This window comes from Mirounga angustirostris, unplaced genomic scaffold (assembly GCF_029215605.1).
Source record: "Mirounga angustirostris isolate CCGP_5_RB_7025 unplaced genomic scaffold, mMirAng1.0.hap1 SCAF_11, whole genome shotgun sequence".
NCBI classification, from domain to species: Eukaryota; Metazoa; Chordata; class Mammalia; order Carnivora; family Phocidae; genus Mirounga; species Mirounga angustirostris.
Window position 1 is genome coordinate 27,998,859 of NW_026991719.1, and position 20,953 is coordinate 28,019,811.

The 20,953-nt window shown below is 37.5% G+C and overlaps 1 protein-coding gene and 1 pseudogene across 8 annotated transcripts in view; both read right to left on the bottom strand.

The window, feature by feature from the left end:
• The window catches only part of DMD (dystrophin), a 2,113,108-nt gene that overhangs the window by 1,436,840 nt on the left and 655,315 nt on the right, over positions 1-20,953 (bottom strand). For all 8 annotated transcript variants that reach the window (XM_064573900.1, XM_064573902.1, XM_064573903.1 and 5 more), the window contains 3 exons: positions 12,557-12,658; positions 12,321-12,428; positions 4,013-4,192 (listed from right to left, as the gene is read on the bottom strand). In XM_064573900.1, coding sequence (XP_064429970.1) covers positions 4,013-4,192; positions 12,321-12,428; positions 12,557-12,658 — 390 coding nt within the window. The remainder of the gene's footprint in view (positions 1-4,012; positions 4,193-12,320; positions 12,429-12,556; positions 12,659-20,953) is intronic.
• LOC123843142 (RNA polymerase II elongation factor ELL2-like) lies at positions 15,466-19,324 on the bottom strand (annotated as a pseudogene).

A 20,953-nucleotide genomic window follows, 5' to 3' on the forward strand; every position in this document is an offset into this window, starting at 1 on the left:
CCTGGCTTATTATCTTCAACCATGTTTTACACTACAACCATGTCTGGCAAGAGTTTAAAAACTCTCAGCAGGACATCAATGATATAGAATAGATAAATACATACATAATGATCACTTTCTTTCAGCATCTGTGACTATAGATAGAGAAATATACAACATAAACATGTACTCTCATGTTCAAGGAGAGGAGGATTCTGGACACATTAATTTTAGCTTTAAGATATCTGGGCTTATAGTTCAGAACATTGCAAAAATGGTCAAGAGAAACATAGCAAAATATTCAGGAAATGGAAATGACATGTATAAACTTACATGTGCCATAAAATGCCCCTTACTCCTGGCAAATAAAATAATTTACTCTACTAAACAATGACAAAACTACAGAACTTCTGAGCTCATCTAGATAGATATATTTTTACATTTAAACACCTAATGCCAAGTTTAATATAAAATACCATAATAAATTATAAAGCACATGAATATTATACCCTTTCCACAGTATATATGGTTTCAGTTAAATGGGGGAAAAGATTGTTTCAAATCGCTAAAATTATGTGTAACTTTAAAGTATTACCTATAATTAATTTCTGGCTATCCTATTTCCTAACTATAATCAAGATAAAATTACATAAAATTACAAGCATTTAGAAAAAAAAACTGTGGGGGCACCTGGGTGGCTCAGTCGGTTGAGCGGCTGCCTTCGGCTCAGGTCATGATCCCAGGGTCCTGGGATCGAGCCCCACGTTGGGCTCCCTGCTTGGTGGAGAGTCTGCTTCTCCCTCTCCCTCTGCCTGCCTCTCTGCCTACTTGTGCTCTCTATCTCTCTGTCAAATAAATAAATAAAATCTTTAAAAAAAAAGAAAAGAAAAAGAAAAAAAACCTGTAAATTTCAACAAGCATATTTATAAAAGATTTAGAGGACACAGGGGGTCATTTGAGTTTTTAAATAAGTCAATCCAGAGTATGTTTGATTTGTTTTCTTTTCTCAACTGAAGCACCCACATAGCAAGGGTTATTATTCTTCCTAACTTCTGGAAACAAAGTATTTCTATTTTCTTACTCTGCCTTCTCATCAACTTAAGCATCCTCAGCTTGTGTCCAGGTATTATTCAAGCCAACCTTGACTTTGAAATGCAAGAGAACAGCCTCACAGCTGATTTTTTCCATATTTTGATCTCTTGCCATGCTACTGTTTCAAAAGGTCAAAATCCCTCAAAGGTTTGACCTGAATAGCAGTCAAAAATTCAGGCACACAATGTTCCTTATAAGAGCACAATTGGATGCCTTGTCATCTCGGCCATAATTCCTACATCCTACTGGATTTTAACCATTACCAGATTTTGCTCATTCTTTAAACCAATCACTTAAAAGAATTTTTAGGAGATTGCAATATTGTATCATTAATGGGACAGATTCTCACATCCTCCCCCCGCCCCCACAAACATACCAGAAAGTGTGCATACAAGAGAGCTTTGTTTTCAAAGTCAGAACCTTGCCCTCAATATTCTTGGGCTTTTTCCCATGTAATTTTGATCAAGTTCAATTTTACATTTAAGAAAGAAAATCTAGGGCTTTTTTTAGTTATAAGATACTATTTCATGGTTCTCTCTATCTCCTTTTCATTACTCTGTCCTCAGGTAGCTTTGTTTTTATCTTTCTAAGAGTCCCAACCCACCCCAGCAATGTTTTAGATTGGGGCTATGATAGTTCCTTTTGGGGAAAAAAAAAAAAAAAAAAAAGAAAAACAATGAACAAAACCTGAAATATGAACTGTAGAAAAGCTGAAGCTTAGTATTCTAAAAAGCAACTTGCCTAATATGTCTACTTACCTGCTTCTAATCTGGTATAGTAGTGCATAAATGTGTGAAAATAAAAATTTTAAAAATGATACTGAACTACAAAAGCCCTCCAGACTCACTAAACAGTATGTTCTGTATATCAAGAGCTCCAGAGTTCTTTTTTTCCCCAAAATGCTTTCATGTCTATGACTTTATTTTATCCTCATCACATCCCAATGGGCAAATACAGTGGAAACGTGTCGTACTGTATGTTGGACATCAGAGCTAGTAGTGTTTTATTACAGGTTTTGAAAAGTTCAAAAATAGGAAGGTGAGTAAGTGCCCTGGGTGGTAGTCTTATAATTTTAGACCAGTAAAAATAAAGTTTCTAAGCTGTTGTTGTTGTTGTTTTTACCAACTAGAATAACAAATCAGTAACGTTTTGATGATATATACAACACTCCTTAAAAAGTAGGCTCATTCCAAGAAAGCAAGTATATTTAAATACAGCATTGATAGGAAGGTCTCTATTTTCCCCATTTTAGGCAGCACTGTGGAAAAACCCACAATGTGGGGATGGACACATATGCCACTGTCTTGTTAATTCAATGTTTTTTAAAAATATGTTCTGTAGACTCTATCAAAGGCTGCAAGCAGATTACTGGTTTACTGAATGAGATTCTCTGAGCATGAGATCCAGAACCAAGCATTTAACCAACCACTGTATATAATGCAAGTGAACAAAAGCATGACTTACTGGTAACAGTTACATCTCCATAAATATACCCTTTTAAAGGGATGCATTTCTAAATAACTTTCTTTGTAAGGCAATGCTAATCCTTCTGAACATGGTTAAGTGACCATTTTACAGCAGCAATAATCTATGGAACCAATGGGTACATATTGGAATGATATCACTGATGGTTTGAAAAGTATCAAATTTTCTAATACCTCATAGTTTATTACATAAATGCCAGTGTTAAGGCAAAGTAACCATGGCCAGATCATATATAACAAGATGAATCATGATGTGGTTTTAAAATCACTATTAGATCAAGCAACTGATAAAAATATACTCAATGGAAAACAAACAATTTTTATTTATGTCCAATGACTGCATAGGAAATAATTACAATTTATATTCCTTCAAATTTAAAATTTTAAGTATGAATTTAATTTCAGAAGGGAGGTTGAAGTGTGATTGAAAATCATACAAGTTGCTTGATCCTGTTTTCTTAAATTATATTTCTGGATGCAATACTTTAAACTTCATTGCTTCTTTCAACAAACATTTCCTAAGTGCTACTTATCAGATGTCAAGTGTCAAGAAGACAAATTCCCTGCATTGTCTCATAACAAAGGAGATGACTGCCTAAAGCTACTGAATGTGGTCACTGCTTTAATAGAGATGTACGCATGGTGCATTGAGCCATGAATTGCAACTGATTAGTAAAGGTTAGCTTCTGTAATGGAAAATAATATGGCAGAATATGTTAAATACTATTATATATAATGTTAGTATTTTGAATGATGAGCCATGATTCCACCATCTAATAATATCAGATAATAAAAGTTTCTACTTTAAAACTACCCCATATTCTTTAAATTACCAAAACTTTTAAAATGCTTAACATAAAACCACATGATGACACTACAAATGGAACACAGATGCTTTCCTAATCCACAGTCTATGTGTTTGTGTTATGAATCAACTGTCTGTGGCAGAAAGAACATCCAATGATTAGATCCTTACTTGAAGTAATAGAATGAGGTCTTCCATGAAATCAAAGGACCTGAGCCCTAACCGTGCTCCTATCACTAATTTCATTTGGACAATTCATTTTTCCTCCCTATGTTTCATTTTTCTCATATATAAAATGTAGGGACCAATGAATGGCCCTCCAGTTTCTAGAAATCTAGGATTTGGGCTTAGGTTGTGAGACATAGTCCCCAAGAACTTGGTCCAGTTGCTCTAAGTCACTCCCATCCTCATTCCCACTGAACTGGAAGGGGCCGCACTCTAAGACAGTCACTAGTTCAGTCAGCATTCACTCCTTCACCTCTCCCACATTCCCCAATATCAAGACAACCAAGAGACCCATGCTTTTATTCAACGGAATACTTGACAAGGACTAGTCCAGTGATATATTTTGTAGGGTTATAACACTGCTCTCTTAATGAAAATTTCAAAAATCTAAAGGATGACTTATTACAGGGTAATTAGTATCACTAACCTGTGCTGAACTTTTTTCAAGTTTTTGGACTAAATTATCCCAGCGCTGGGCAAAGTTGTCCAGCCATGCTTCCATCTTTTGGGCTACCAATGTGTTTTTCAGTGTTGAAAGAAGATCTTGGTTGAGTGAGCAGAGTTTGTCCATAGTTTGCTTCTTCTTTTCTAGATCTGTTTTTAAGGCCTGTTAAAACAGGAAAGAACATGTAATAAGCCTAGGTTACATTTTCTAAAACACTATAGTTCATATTGCTTTTGCATGTATTTTCTCATTTGTATAGATAAGATTGTAATCGTGCCTGCAAAGGATCAAGAGCCCATAAGAATATAAGTAGAAAATTGTAATCCAAATAATCTTCCCAAGAAGCGTGAAGGAAAAAAAAAAAAAAAAGTCAGATGTAGCATAAACACCTAGTAGAGAAACTTAAGAGCTATTTAAAAATATTTAAGGGACTTCCAAGTAAAAAAGTAGTGTTGCTCAAAGGGCAGTTTACTGACTTTTAAATTTTTTTTAGTATCTGTTATTCAATTAACATTTGGCTATCTGAGTAATTATCTTCTAAAGCTAATTTTAAAGCCCATTAAGTAATAGAACTAAGTAATTGAGTGTGACACAAATCCTTTGGAATCACTTTGCATGTTTTCATATGTGTTTTATGGAGTAATTTTTATAACATTCATATTTTCAAAGTTCCTGTGAGTTATGAGGAGTCACACATGCCCTCTGGTTGCTATGGAATGAATAAACAAAGTGGCTTGTATGAAATCAGTAGATCAGGACAGCTTATTCTTTCATTTTATCCATTAAGGTTACTCTGCACTTTGGAAAATCCAATTTCCAGCTCCCAAATAATAGTCCCTGACTTAACTTGTAGACACAGAATAAGAAGAAAGAAAGGAGAAAATTATTTTACAGTCCCTTTGCAATCCCCTCTTTCTGGCAATAGCAAGTACAATAAACATAAACTAAACAGTGAAGTCTGTCTTTCCAAAACAATTGCGAATTCAAGAACAACTGATATTACACATGGCAAAAAAATTATCATGAAACATATGTACCGATTGCTTATGAACTGAAGTGTCATACACACAAAGAAATCAAAGGATACTTTATGTAGCTCATTTGGGCGTGCCAACTGCACTGATAGCTCTGAGCTGCAGAAGGCTCTGATGTCTCCTTCAATTAGCTCACCCTTTATTCAGAATCTGCTTTACCTGGTGTACTTTACATTGGATTCTTAGTGCATGCTATTTTTAAGATATAAAAGCTAGTTGTGAAGTTCTTTCCTATTTTTCCTCAGCAATTAAGGGTTTTTTTTTTCCACTATTTTTTCTCAGTTTGAAAGAATGCAATAAATCAAAATATGAGTTAAGATTTCTAATGAGAATTCATACCAAAATAAACTTTCAATGTGGGAACTTAGTAATACATTGGTTTTGTATATTGATTTTGTTCATTTAATTCACAGACTGCCCTCCATCAAATTTAAATGTGCACTTGGACTAATAGTAAAACAATAGTTCAGCTCCCTGGCTAGAGCTAGGACCCAAATTTAAATTTGTAGATTCCTCCAATCCCTTCATGACATCTCATTTTTCTTTTCTTCTTTTAACTTTTGGCATCTGTTTGTTTCATTGCAAGCCATCTCAAGGTTTTTTTGGAAGAAGTTATGATAGAATGAAAGACATTTTAAATACATTTAAAAATATAAAGATGTATATACAATCCTCTTTGGCTTACTTTCTCAGGGTTTAAGAAGCTACTTTAAATAGCTCTATGTGTAAGGCTCAGAGGTGCACCATTGTTTAAGCTAAATGGGTAACGATTTGGAAACATTTTAGAACAAGGATCTGAGAGTTATGTTTGAAGAAGAGGAAAAAAATCTGTGTTGGAAATTTATGGGTAACTTCATGTTACCTAAACAGTTTTTCTTAGATGATCTATAAAACTAATTGGATACCCAAAGGGATTTAGTGGCAAATGAAACTAAGACATCTGTGTTAAAATTAAGCCAAATGAAGAAGCACTTCGTGAGCATCACAAAAATAAAGGGGAAAGTCAAATCACCACTAAAGAATACCACTAGGGAAAATGGACTCAAGGTAAAGTAATAACATTATTATAATGACATTGTAGAAGTATTGAATCTGTATATTTTTACCTAAATCTATATGACAAGAACACTGTACCAATGCTTCTAGCTAGTAAATTTTAGATCTGCCTTTTCTAAAGTGGTGATGGCAGGTGAGTGGTTCAGTTTGTTTCCTCTTGTTAGGGGAATGTTTCCTCTCATTCTCTCTCTCTCTCTCTCTCTCTCTCTCTCTCTCTTTTCATGATCTCCCACTACCCAAAGGACTCTTCTACCACAGTTAATAGAAGGAGAAGACAGGAAATCCATGACAGCATTGAATCATAGCAATGAATTACCTTCTCCCATCTATCCTTGACTATCAATACTTCTATGCTTGGATTTTATGTATGCATAATAAATGACTATGATTTGTTATTTATTATTAGGGTATAAAATAGATGTCTTTCTGCATATCAAAAACTGATCATAGGTCTTGGAGTGCCAGAGAACCAGAGAGCTCTGGAAAACTCAGGAAGCTCTAGAAAACTTACACATGGCAGAGGACAGCCAGGATTTTAAAAGAAGAAATGTATTTTTATTTTTCAAAGAAGCCAAGCACCTGGACTTACCTCCAAGATAGGCAGGAAGATACAGTCAATAAACTAGGCCAGGCTAGTAGTAAGGAGAGACAGGAAGCAAAGAAGCCGCTCAAGAAGACAGAACAGACATGACCTATCTGGTCAACGTTAGAAGTGCAAAATGAACGTGTCCTTACAAAAGGCCCAGGAATTCCTTGAGGGAACATCAGAGTCACGTGGAAGCCTTGCTAAAATACAGATTTCTGGGCCCTACTGCCAGTCTGTATGAATTAGCAGGTCTGGGCTGAGACCTAAGAATTTGCATTTCTAACAAGTTCCCAGCTGTTGTTAGATCCAGGTGTCCCAGGACCTAACGAGATCCCAGTCTGGGGATCACAGTTTGAGAACCATTGATTCTACTTGCATGAATTCTTTGAGGCTGGTGACAGGAGGTGAGGCAAAGTAATCAAGTCCCGGTAGAATGGAACTATCAATAGGGACTTGTTGAGCTACCACGTGTCCCACAGCCACAGTTGAGACTGTCCTCAACTCCCTAGTACCCCTGTATCCCCTGCACACCATCGGCTCATGGATCACCAGGCTTCCCAGAGCTGCCCTTCCCCGCAAAACACCACCAGTCCTCACAGGAGCTGCACATTTCCTTTCAAATTTGGGCCTTCCCAGGCTAGCCTACGTGATTCTACCAGCCTTGGAATTCACCTCATAAGGGTCACTGTTTCTTCTCTCCTTTCCTTTTTATCGTTTATAGCAAATAAAAAATCAGTTTTGACCACACAAAAATAAAAAAATAATAGGTCTACACGGTTTGGATAAAAGCACAGATCTAGAGGAAATTAAATACTTGACTCCTCAGTTCCCACCTCAAAGGAAAAGGAGGAGATCCCATGGGCTATTGGTGATAATAGTTCAAAACAAATTACACTGATTATAAATAAAAGAGTTTGAGCACACTGTATCTCTACCTAGGTATGTAGTAGGAACTGGTGGCAGATGGTACCTGTTTTGGGTCTCAGATTGTGACATATTTTAATGAACATTAAATTCTTATTCACTGCCTGAGTCAGCAGGGGAATTTTACCTCAAATTCTAGACCAGCTGTCAGGTTTTGTTAATTGGCTAAAACTATCAAACGGTAAGACTTATACAAAACATATTTTCACTTTGTTCACAAGCAAGGTGACATAATTTGAATTTTAATCATATTGGAAAATTATTGAGACTTTGCTAGAAGAGTATTTTCATGGTCCTGAGGCTAGTAAAGTCTTTTATTCACTAAAATGTCAACATAGTAGCACATGATCGCTCCAAATGACAGTTCTCGATTGCAGTTCTTTTGTTGTCAAGGAATCAAATGATATGAGGAGTTTTGAAATAGCTTAACAGGGCTGGGCCTGAGTCTGGATGTCTTGGTGCTCAGTTTGACTCTGCTACTAATATTCTATGATACCTTATGCATGCCAGGTGTTTTATCCTGGGCCTCAATTTCTTCTGAAATAAGCTGTCTCATTCCTCCTCTTCCTACCCAGTGCTACTTAGTTCACTTCTGCTAACTGGTCTCCTTCATACCAATGAATATTCCACAAATGCGACTATGATTGTTATCAAATTCTCAGTGGCTCCCCATCAACTGCAGAACAAAATTACAAATATATCACGGACGTTTTTGCATTCTTTTGATACAAATAGAGATGACTTTTCTGAAATCTGTCTTTAGTGGTCAGATCACTCCAGAAAGCATATATAAATATTTTTTTTGAGGAATGAATTCTTTTCCATAACAAGCTAGCTTGTAATAAGAAGTAATACATTAGTGAATCTATTTTAAATTAAAAACCTAAGATTAGTAACTATGGAGCAAAAAGATGTATGATACAAATAAATATTTGGTAAAACAGTACCAATTTAACTGGGGAAGTTTATTTAAGATTAGCTTTAAATAAATGATTTGATTATATTATATAATGTCAATATAGATATAGATTCATTTAGGTAAAATTATAAAACATTATTTATAACAGACCTTTGTTTTAAATTCGAGTTAACATCAAGTTAGTATTTAATAGAATTACTCTATCAAAAAAACAAGAAGAAATACTGACTATGGAATATTTTATTTGAAAAACTAAGCTCTTGGGGCGCCTGGGTGGCTCAGTCAGTTGACTGTCCGACTCTTGGTTTCAGCTCAGGTCATGACCTCAGGGTCCTGGGATCGAGCCCCACATAGGGCTCTGTGTTCAGCTGGGAGTCTGCCTAAGATTCTCCCTCTTCTTCTCTCTCTGCCCCTCCCCCTGTTCATTCTCTCTCTCTCAAATAAATAAATAAAATCTTAAAAAAAAAGAAAAACTAAGTTCTTAATCTTACACTGCCTTCTCCTTTACAGCAAAATAATAAAGTTCACAGTGGAAGACAAGCTTTAGAAATCTTTTCTAATCCTGTAAGTTTCAACTCAAACTGAAATGTCTTATTGAAGCCCTCCCTGATGTCCTTTTACTGCCAAAGTTCCCTCATTTCTCAAAACACACAGGTACTTATAATTAATGCCATTTGGGTTGCTTTAATGTTTTTTTCTAGTTTTCCAAATGAAGGCATGAGCCCCTTATGTGAGGATAATCATCTCTTATACTTCTCTTATATTTCTCAAAGAATTTAATTTACACTATTACTTTTTTTAATTTAATTTAATTTTATTATGTTATGTTAGTCATCATACAGTACATCATTAGTTTTTGATGTAGACTATTACTTTAGGACTACATATTGTTTACAGCCTTCTAGGACATTCTTAGTGTTACTTTTTTATTTTAACTGAAATCTTCCAGGTTTGCTGTGTTTTTTCAAAAGTACAATTTTCGTTTTGAAAAACACAGTTGCAAATCTGTCTATATCTTATGGAATTAATGTTCGTATTCTTCCAAAATTCATGAAATGAGGGCTTAAGCGCCCACTGTGGTATTATTAGGAGAAATGGCTTTGGGGAGGTAATTAGGGTTAGATGAGAAGATGAGAGTAGAGCAGCATGACTGGATTAGTGCCCTTAGAAGAAGAGGAAGAGACACCCGATCCTCCTCTATCTCTGCTATGTGAGGATACAGCTAGAAGGTGCTGTCTAGAAGCCAGGAAAAGGACCCTCACCAAGAACCAAACCAGTTGGCACCTTGACGTCATACTTCTGAGCTTCCAGAAGTGTGAGAAATAAATGTCTGTTGTTTAAGCCATCCAGTCTGTGATATTTTGTTATAGAAGTCTGAGATGACTAACACAGGAATTGGTACCAAGCAGTGGCGTCCTGCGGTAACAAACACCTAAAAATGTATATACAGCTTTGAAACTGAGTAACGGGTAGAGGTTGAGAGAGTCCTGAGGTGCATGGTAGAAAAAGCTGAGACTACCATGAAAGGACTCCTAAAGGCAATTCTGGTGAGGGCTCTGGCAGAAAAGAGGAGATCTGGAAAGTGTCCATGTTTTTAGAGAGTACATAAATTAAAATGGGCAAAAATATTGGTATAAATATGGATGGTAGAGGTCATTCTGATGAACTCTTAGACGCAAATGAGGAAGCTATCATTGGAAATGGGGGGAAAGGATGATCCTAGTTATAAAGTGGCAGAGAACTTGGCTGAATTGTGTTGATGTTCAGCATTTTGTGGAAGGCGGGACTTGTGAGCGATGGAACTGGATATTTCGCTGCGGTGATATCTAAGCAAAGTGTTGAAGGAGTGGCACGATTTCTCTTGCTTACGGTAAAATGCAAGAAGAGAGAAATGAATTGAAGAATAATCATTTGGCATAAAGGCACTAGAATTTAAAGATTTGGAAAATTCTCAGCCTATCCATATTGCAAAAAAAAAAAAAAAAAAGAGAGAAAATATGTTCGGAAGAGAACACTAAGTGTATGGCTGACTGACCATTTGATAAGATTAGTGTGGGTGGGAACCAGAGACCCAGTCAGCCATCTCAACAGAAGGCAGGACGAGAGATGGAATTATACCAACAGAAACACTGCCAGCTGGGACTAAAGGAAACAGAGAAAACTAGACAGAATGAAGGCGGGCTGCCCAAGAGGTGCAACTGCTCAAGAAGAGGGAAGAATGATGTAGGTGATTCAGAGATCCTAAGAGCTACCACTCCCACCACAGGCCCAGATGGCGGGGCTAGCTCTTCCTGGGTTTCAAAGGGTAGGGCTACATCTCCAGTTCATGGGGCAGGATGCTCCCACCCAGTAGTACCTCAGGAGCGGGGCCACTGCCGAGAATCCTGTGGGTAGGGCTGCTGCAGAAGCCACATGGGTGGTCCCCCATGGAACTGAAGAGGTGGGGCCACCTTGTGGAGCTCTGGAGGTGATCCTGTTACTCCAGTGGTCCTGGAGGGCAGTGTATCAGTCCAAAGAGGATTATTCTTGAGGCTTAAGATCTAATGGAATTTTCTTTGCTGTGTTTTAGACCTTTATGGGAACTGTCACCCCTTCCTTCTTTCCTATTTCTCCTATTTAAGACTTCCAGGGCTCATGGGATAGAATGAATGTATTTTGCTTGTGAGAAAGACATGAACTGGGCGGCGGGGGGGATCCATGGGTGTAATGTTATAGACTGGATGCTTGTGTCCCCACAAAATTCATATGTTGAACCCTACCTCCATATACACACACAAAATGTGATGGTATCAGGAGGTGGGGCCTTTGGGAGGTTATTAGGTTTAGATGAGATCATGAGAGTGGAGTCTCCATATTGGGGTTCATGCCCTTATAAGAGGAGGGAATGTGTAAGGGTTGCTCAAAAGGTACAGACTTTCAGTGATAAAGTAAATAAGTAAAGGAAATGTACTGCAGTTAATAATAACATACTGGGGGCACCTGGGTGGCTCACATGGTTAAGCATCTGCCTTTGGCTCAGATCCCGGGGTCCTGGGATTGAGTCCTGCATCGGGCTCCCTGTTCCTTGGGGAGCCTGCTTCTCCCTCTGCCTCTCTCTCTTTCTTTTTCTGTCTCTTAGGAATAAATAAATAGAATCTTTTAAAAAGATAATAACATACTGGAAAGTGGTTAAGAGAATAGATCTTAAAAGTTCTCATCACAAGAAAAAAGAAGCATTGTAACTATGCGAGGTGATGGATGGTAACTAATTGTGGCAATCATTTTGTAATATATACAAACACTGAATCATTATGCTGTACTCCTGAAACTAATATAAAATGTGACATACCCATTATATCTCAATTTTTAAAATTAATTTTTTTTTAAATGGAAAGAAGACACAAAGTTTCCTCCTCTCTTTCTACCATGGGAGCACAAAGTAAAAAGGTATAGTCTGCAAATCAGGAAAGGATTCCTCACCAAAAACTAAATCTGCTGGCATGGCTGCCATTCCCAGCCTCCACAAGTGTGAGAAATACATGTCTGTTGTTTATGTCACCCAGTCTGTGGTATTTTGTTATAGCAGCCCAAGCTGTCTAAGATAATAGAGCTGTCCCTATTTTAATTAAGAAAGTTTACAATATGCTATAATTGCATAGACTATGATTTAAGCACAAACAATGAACATTTGGTTTAAGATTGGGAAGAATAAAAAGACCAGATAATGGGGTTAATGTAAACTACTGGGTTTGAAAAAAAAAAAAAAAGTTTTGAAAGCTAAAAAATACATACAGCCAGTTTCTGAAGACTTGATAACACTTCACTTTGATCCTTAAAACCAGTTGTGTGAATCTTGTTCACTGCATCTTCTTTTTCTGAAAGCCATGCACTAAAAAGGCACTGAAAGAAATCAAACAATTCCAAAAAAGAAAATAAATAATTACTGAAGTAGATCATTTTATGTTTTCCTTTACCCATTTACGATCTCACCATGTCTTTCACCAATGCAATTTCCCCACATGACTCACCTGTTCGTCAGTAAAACGCTGCCATTTTAGGAGGACGTCTTGCAAAAGAACCCAGCGATCTTCGGTCCATCTACAGATGTTCGCCCATCGATCTCCCAGTACCTGTGGAACAGAAAACCCATCACCACATCAGCAAACAAATAATTGTTAACGAATTTCATTTATTTTTTTTAAGATTTTATTTATTTATTTGAGAGAGAGAATGAGATAGAGAGAGAGAGCATGAGAGGAGTGAGGGTCAGAGGGAGAAGCAGACTCCCTGCTGAGCAGGGAGCCCGATGCGGGACTTGATCCTGGGACTCCAGGATCATGACCTGAGCCGAAGGCAGTCGCTTAACCAACTGAGCCACCCAGGTGCCCAACGAATTTCATTTAAAATTGCATGAATGATTTGTGAAAGCATCTAATTTCGAGTCTCCTAGGTATACTAGGAGTTATAAAGGACACCCTTCCTGCTTTTGCTTATAATTACATAAGCACTATGCCTTTCAATTTGTTTTTAGATTACTTCACTCACTCTTGCAACTGACACCGAAAAGTAAAGATACTAACAAGAAGTCTGAGACAGTTACCATACCACCATTTGAAATGTCTCCACGGCAAATGTAAGAGAGCAAAGACATAGATACAGAATTAAAGAGGATTTTGCACTGATGATATGCAAAATGGGTATCTTTCTTAGGTTTGAAAACACATCCTATAGAATAAAAGTCTGCCTACTAAGTAGAATACCTAAAGACTCTTCTTTGAAGCAATCCCGTGCAATTAGAATTGCTTAATGCCCCGATTGTAGAAGAAAATTGTTAGTGATTTAAATTACATCCACATGTAGACTTAAAAAATTTTTAAATATACAGCCTGTATATACACATGTGTGTACATATCTGTGCACACACACATAATCTTTACTTAAGAAGTAAAAAAAGGGGCGCCTGGGTGGCTCAGTTGGTTGGGCGACTGCCTTCGGCTCAGGTCATGATCCTGGAGTCCCGGGATTGAGTCCCGCATCGGGCTCCCTGCTCGGCGGGGGGTCTGCTTCTCCCTCTGACCCTCCCCCTTCTCATGTGCTCTCTCTCATTCTCTCTCTCAAATAAATAAATAAAATCTTAAAAAAAAATTAAAAAAGAAGTAAAAAAAATACTTCTTACAAAGTATTTAAATTCACTCTCTCTCTCTCTCTAAACTATTCTAGTGAAAAAATTGTAATATTCCCTGAGTAGGGAATTTTTTTAATGTGTAACATAAACCAATTATCAACAGTATATATGTATATATGTATGTATGTAAGTATGTATTTACAGGATGTTGGAGAAAAACATCTTTATTCAAGATACTACCAAAATTCTGGCAAACATTTCAAAAACAGATTGGCAAACATAGTGCTTTCCTTTTCAACTGGCAGCACTTTGAAAAGACAATATGATAAGACATCACAACTTGAATCAACATTAGTTCAAAATCCTTATATTTTTGAATTTTTGACTACATAACTTATGTTTCCACGTGATAAAACAAATGATAGCTTAAATCAACATCAATAGATAAACTCCATAAGATGAAAGTTTGTGCTGTTTGATGACTGATAATATGTTATGGTTAGATGTATCTGCTCTTTTTTTATATTCCTGGCTCCCAGGATGAAAAAGAAATCTTTAAATATCATTTTATGTATGTAAGTTTCTTTGCATATCTCTCTTCAAAAAATACTTTATAGGAGTATATAAGTAGGTTACCTAGATGTTTAATTTTATAATTTCGCACCAAAACTACAGACCTGTTACATTTTCTTTTCTTTTTATTTTTTAAGATTTTATTTATTTATGTGACAGAGAGAAACATAGCGAGAGAGGGAACTCAAGCAGGGGGAGTGGGAGAGGGAGAAGCAGGCTTCCCGCGAAGCAGGGAGCCAGATGTGGGGCTCGATCCCAGGACCCCGGGATCATGACCTGAGCCGAAGGCAGACGCTTAACCGACTGAGCCACCCAGGCGCCCCTCTGGTACATTTGTATAACACAGTGATTTTGTCCAACATTAATAAAGCTGAAAAACCATTGAAATGGATATGCTCTTGTCTCTCACAATACAAATAGCAATTTGCCAGAAAAAGAAACCCCTCCAGTAGTAACACTCATCAGTTGTTTAACCTCAGTGTTTGGTCTATTGAGAGCGGCAGCCTCTTTTCCTTGATGTACGCTCACATCCACACCACTCTGCACCATCACACAATCTGCCCACATCCAGGTCGAGCACATGGATTCATACGCAAGGAGACCATAGTATGTTTCCTGTTGCTCTAGCCAAGTGCGAAGCATGTAGCTAATGATTACCCACTCTAGGTACACAACTAGCAAACGCCTCAAGGCAACCATTGCAATGGATGGTTAACTTGCTGAGTGGATTTACTGTTCTAGATCAAATCAGCCTGTATATACACATGTGTGTACATATCTGTGCACACACACACAATCTATGCACATACACATACTCATACACTTTGCTATTTCTTAACCCTCCAAAGCAATGTTTTAATTTTTTTTGAACTCTGTGCAAATGTCTACGTTTTCTACCATTTAAGGCAAAGAGTCTGCAATAAGAAAGGTCAGAAAATAGGCTTATGTTTATCCAAAAGCATTTCACCTTGCACATTACTGGGTTTTTTTAAACACACATAACTTTAAAGTGTGGACATTGAATCCCCAATATCTAAAAAAAAATCATTTCAGGGCGCCTGGGAGGTTCAGTTGGTTAAGCGTCCAGCTTTGGCTCAGGTCATGATCCCTCGGTCCTGGGATCGAGTCCCACATCGGGCTCCTTACCCAGCGGGGAGTCTGCTTCTCCCTCTGCCCCTCCCGCTGGTCATGCTCTCTCTCTCTTTCTCTCTCTCTCCCTCCCAAATAAATAAAATCTTAAAAAATCATTTCTAATGACAAACACAAGTTTTTAAGGAAAAAAGTTGAAGTACAGACACTGGATCCCCAGTATTAAACAAACTTATTTCTATTGACAAACCTAAGTCTTAGGGTGCAGTGGGAGGACCAGAAAACACAGCTTCAAAATTGCAGGGAAGCAAAGTACAACAGGGAAAATAATAAATAACTCAAGTTTACTAACACTGAAACGTTCAACAAGCAAAGTTTCATTTTTTAAAAAAATCTCATAGCAACTCATTTGGAATTTTAAATAAATAAGCTTAGGTTTATTCACAGCTTCTGGTCCAAGCAGAGGTCCTGTGCCATGAGTCTGCTTGCTCTCGGTCAAATTCACTGCTTCTCTCGGTCAAATTCACCGCTTCTCTTGGTCAAATTCACCGCTTAGTCTTCTGATGGGAGTCAGCTTGTTAGGAAGTTACTTGCATCTGTATTTTTGTTCATGAGAATTGGGACTGGACTGCTTGATCTTCTGATATTCTCATAAGACTTCTTCATGAACATTCTGATACTCTTTTGAGCCTGAAGAAAGCTGCCTTTGTTGTGTATCCAGTTTGATAAATCTTCCAGCTACATTCTCCATCCTGGCATGCAAGGCCATCATACTCAGCACTGAAGCCATCCTTGTCTCACAGGAGACAAGAGCAATATATTTCGTCAAATAATCTGGGAGTTCAATTGTTGAAGAAGGCTCAGTGGAGCCTCTTTAACTCCTTCAATGGAATCAGGACTGGAGTTATTCAGCTTGGCAATTTCCTCTTCTCTTTTAAGGTCCTCTTCCTTTTCTTCAGTTGTCTCAAGGTCGTGCATTTTAATTTGGCCCCATTTCCTTCTGTTTTTAGACTTTTTTGGACTTTTTCCTGAGACACTGAATGGTCTTCCTCCATGGGCTTTGGACACTTCAGTATAAGTGAACCAGAGTTAAGGTTTCCAGAGAAGTCCTGGAGGTATATTTGTCTTGCTAGTCCTGACAGATACTAGTGTTTTGACTAAAACTGTCAACAGGTAGGTCTTGAGTCCCCCGGCCTGCTGGAGTGCTAGGGGAAGTGGAGTTAGAATTTACGATCTGAGGAGGATTGGAGCTGGGCCGGTGAGTTGAAGGCGGCGGCAGAGGGGTAGGGCTGGCAGCGGCTGCAGGGGACAGCAGGAGGCCTGGAGCAGATTGTTCACTGGTGGGATTCAAGTGACCATTTAATGTTGGAGGCACTCGACCTGCTGGTGAGATATTCAAGTTTATTTATTCATTAAAGGATCAATGAAATCTGAATCTCAAAGCTGATTCTGAGAAGAAGCAGCATCTCTTCTAGAACATGCAGGAGATTCTGAATGGCCGGTGCTTGCAGCATTCTGAGACAGAATGAGTGTGCTAGAGAGCTCTGCCTAACGACCTTCTGTCTATTTCTGTCTATTTCACCATATCCGGGCCAGTCTCTTCGAAGCGCTTTTAAAACATAATCCTTTAAGGTATATGAGTGGTCTGTAGGATTCAGATTGGCTACCTGTTGCAGAATTGCTCCGAGGAAGCTCCCTTTTTTTTGACCAACACCGTGTTTCTGCAGCGGAGCCGGCAGCTTGGGTTTTCTGTAGGCCTTCGGAGCCAGTAAGTGAATTACCCTGTCCCTATGTCGCCGCTGAAAAACACTGCGGCTGCCATGTGTCTTTTAAATCATATGTGCAAGGTTTGTGGGGGTTGACCCCTTCCTCTCAGGCACTACATCTGAAACAGCTTGAGGTGCTTTACAAATCTGCACTCTTGTCCCTACATAGGGACCCCCGGTTTGATGACTTCTGTGCTTCGGTCATGGGATTCCTCCACCTGGCTCATTCTTCCTTATGTCATCTCATACGAGTCGTTTGGGGCACCTGCTGTACCTTGATTGTGTATAAATCCTGGGCAATTAAGCTGGGAGGCTCCAGAGCTAGAGAACGTTGGCTGCATGCAGTCAAAGCTGCCCCGAGAGTGGTCTTCACCCACATTTGACCAATAGAAGTTAAAGGCATACATTTCATTGACAGGCTACATGTTAACTAACTAGCATTTAAATGAAAACTTGAAATAAAAAGAAGTTATGGGCTGAAACATGTCTTTTTTTTTTGAATCTATACTTTTATTTGGAAACATTTATATCTTAATGAGAGATGTTAGTTGAAGGATGCATTACAGTGTTATACACACTGTAGTTCCAGTGAGTTAAGAATACAACTATTCCCATATGATAGAAGTATCTCAAAATAGAGATATGTTTTATTTTGTATAGAATTAGGGCTACAAAAAATGTAACTCATATTTTTTACAAATATATTTGGTATCTAAAATAATAAGCCTTGTCATAATTTCTAGCATACTTGATGCTACATGTTTGGATTGATCCACCTAGAACACATTAAAATATGACTCAAAAAATACAAATGTAATTAGCATCATGAAAAAATCTACCTATTTCTAAGAGGCTTGAAGATCCACCCAATTTCTTAAAAATTGTCAAGCCTACCACCCTTTCAAAAAGGGAGTACCATGCATGAGTCAGGAGTAGGCAATAAACATTTTACTAACAACAGTATGAAAATGATCATGTACTCATATGCATCTTAGTCACAAGTGAGTTTTCAGTTTTTATTCAGAAATGTCAATAAAAACGTTATTGTTTTCAACATAATGTAACGATTTTCATACTTTTTATAGTTTCACTCTCTACTCCTTTCGAATGATGTTAGTTTGTGGCAGAAGCCATAGCACTGAAATAATAATGCAAGATAATCAAAGGAAACGTGCTAATATAAACCAATGAATTCAACAATATTAGCCATTTAATTATTACAATGAAGTATTTGGGATTTTTTTTCTGAAACATATTAGAAGCACTTTAAGTGAACTCCCTAGTGACCATGTCAGTACACATCAGGTAAAATGGTATGTAACATATCTGTGAATGGATTAGTTGTGAAAAAAATTAGCTTCAGAGAAAATCTTACCTTATAGCCATAAAGTATACTATCTGCCTGATTTGAGGATAAGGATATAAAAGGCCAAACTGTGGGATGTTTATTGCATCCCTTTGACCCCAGTGGAGATGGGAGTCAAGCACGGGAGAGACACACTCAAACTGAAGCACCATCTTCATAAATGAAGGGAAATGTACTGAGACTTCTAAATAAATATAGCATCATCTCCCAACTGAAGTAGCATCTTAGGGTTATAATCTCATAGATTGATGATTACAATTTATTAATTTTAGTAGGATATCCTATTAAATAAGTCCAAATAAAGACCTCCATACACTAGATTCCTTAAGGTTGTTAATTTTATAGAAATTCCAAAATATACTAATGTGATACACTTTGCACTGTAGTTTTTTTTCCACTATATGAATGAGTCACAAAAAACTAATAATACTCTTCTAGATACATTGTCAATCTATTAAGAAAACTGTTTTAAGAAGGGCCTTTGGTATTCTAATAATAATGGATAATTTTGATAATTCATTAAAGGCTTATAACTCAGCCAATCCAATATTTAATTTAACTTGCAGTTAATGAAAGTCTTTAATGCATTCATTCATCCACCATGAATCTGTCTAAACAACAAGTACTTATTGAACACACACTGTGTGTCAAAAATGAACAGAAAAAAAGAAGTTATGGGCTGGTTATCTGCTGTAAACACTGGGGTGTATATGTCACTTTGAATCAGTATTTTTGTGTGCCTTGGGTAAATACCTAGTAGTGCAATTGCTGGGTCATAGGGCAGTTCTATTTTTAACTTTTGAGGAACCTCCATACTGTTTTTCAGAGTGGCTGCACCAGCTTGCATTCCCACCAACACTGTTACCTTTCTCCACATCCTCGCCAACATCTGGTGTCTCTTACGTTGTTAATTTAGCTGTTCTGACAGGTGTGAGGTAGCATCTCAACGTGGTTTTGATTTGTATTTCCTTGATGCCGAGTGATGTTGAGCATTTTTTCGTGTCTCTTGGCCATTTGTATGTCTTCTTTGGAGAAATGTCTGTCCATGCCTGCTGCCCATTTCTTGATTGGATTATTTGTTCTTTGGGTGTTGAGTTTGATAAGTTCTTTATAGATTGTGGCTACTAACCCTGTATCAGATGTGTCATTTGCAAACGTCTCCCATTCCATAGGTTACCTTTTAGTTTTATTGATTGTTTCCTTTGCTGTGCAGAAGCTTTTTATCTTGACAAAGTCCCAATAGTTCATTTTGCTTTTGTTTCCCTGGCCTCCAGAAACGTGTGTAGTAAGAAACTGCTATGGCCAAGGTCAAAGAGGTTGCTGCCTATGTTCTCCTCTAGGATTTTGATGGTTTCCTGTTTCACATTTAGGTCTCAGCCATCAAGAAGAATGAAATCTTGCCTTTTGCAATGATGTGGATGGAGCTAGAGTGTATTATGCTAAGCAAAATAAGTCCATCAAAGACAAATACCATATGATTTCACTCATATGTGAGATTTAAGAAACAAAACAGATGAACGTATGGGGAAGGGGAAAAAAGAGAGAGAGGGAAGCAAACCACAAGAGCTTCTTAACTATAGAGAATAAACTGAGGGTTGAGGCAGGGAGGTGGGTGGGGGGTGGGCTAAATGGATGATGGGCATTAAGGGGGGCACTTGTGATTACCACTGGGTGTTAGAGGTAAGTGATGAATCACTAAATTCTACACCTGAAACCAATTTTACCATACATGTTAACTAACTAGCATTTAAATGAAAACTTGAAATAAAAAGAAGTTATGGGCTGAATCATGTATCCTTTTTTTTTTAATCTATGCTTTTATTTAGAAACATTTATATCTTAATGAGAGGTGTTAGTTGAAGGATGCATTACAGTGTTATACACACTGTAGTTTCAGTGAGTTAAGAATACAACTATTCCCATATGATTGTACACACACATTTACAAAGACTTATATCTTAATGAAAGACGATGTTAGTTGAAGGACATATAATATGCATTGTAGTTTCAATGAGTTCAGCACAGAACTATTCCAATATGTATCTACAGTTATGTTTTGAAACATTTATATCTTTTTCTAAGTTTTTATTTAAATTCTAGTTAGTTAACACACAGTGTAATATTAGTTTCTAGTGTACATATAGTGATTCAACACTTCCATACATCACCCTGTGCTCACAACAACAACAAGAGCACTCCTTAATCCCCATCACATATTACACCCATTCCCCCACCCCCCTCCCCTCTGGTAACCATAGGTTTGTTCTCTACAGTTAAGAGTCTGTTTCTTAGTTTGCCTCTCTCAATTTTTCCCCTATGATCATTTGCTTTGTTTTTTAAATTCCACATATGAGTGAAATCATATGGTATCTTTTTCTGATGGACTTATTTCACTTAACATAATATTCACTAGCTCCATCCATGTCATTGCAAATGGCAAGATTTTATTATTTTTGGTGGTTAAGTAATATTCCATTGTGTATGTGTGTGTGTGTGTGTTTATACC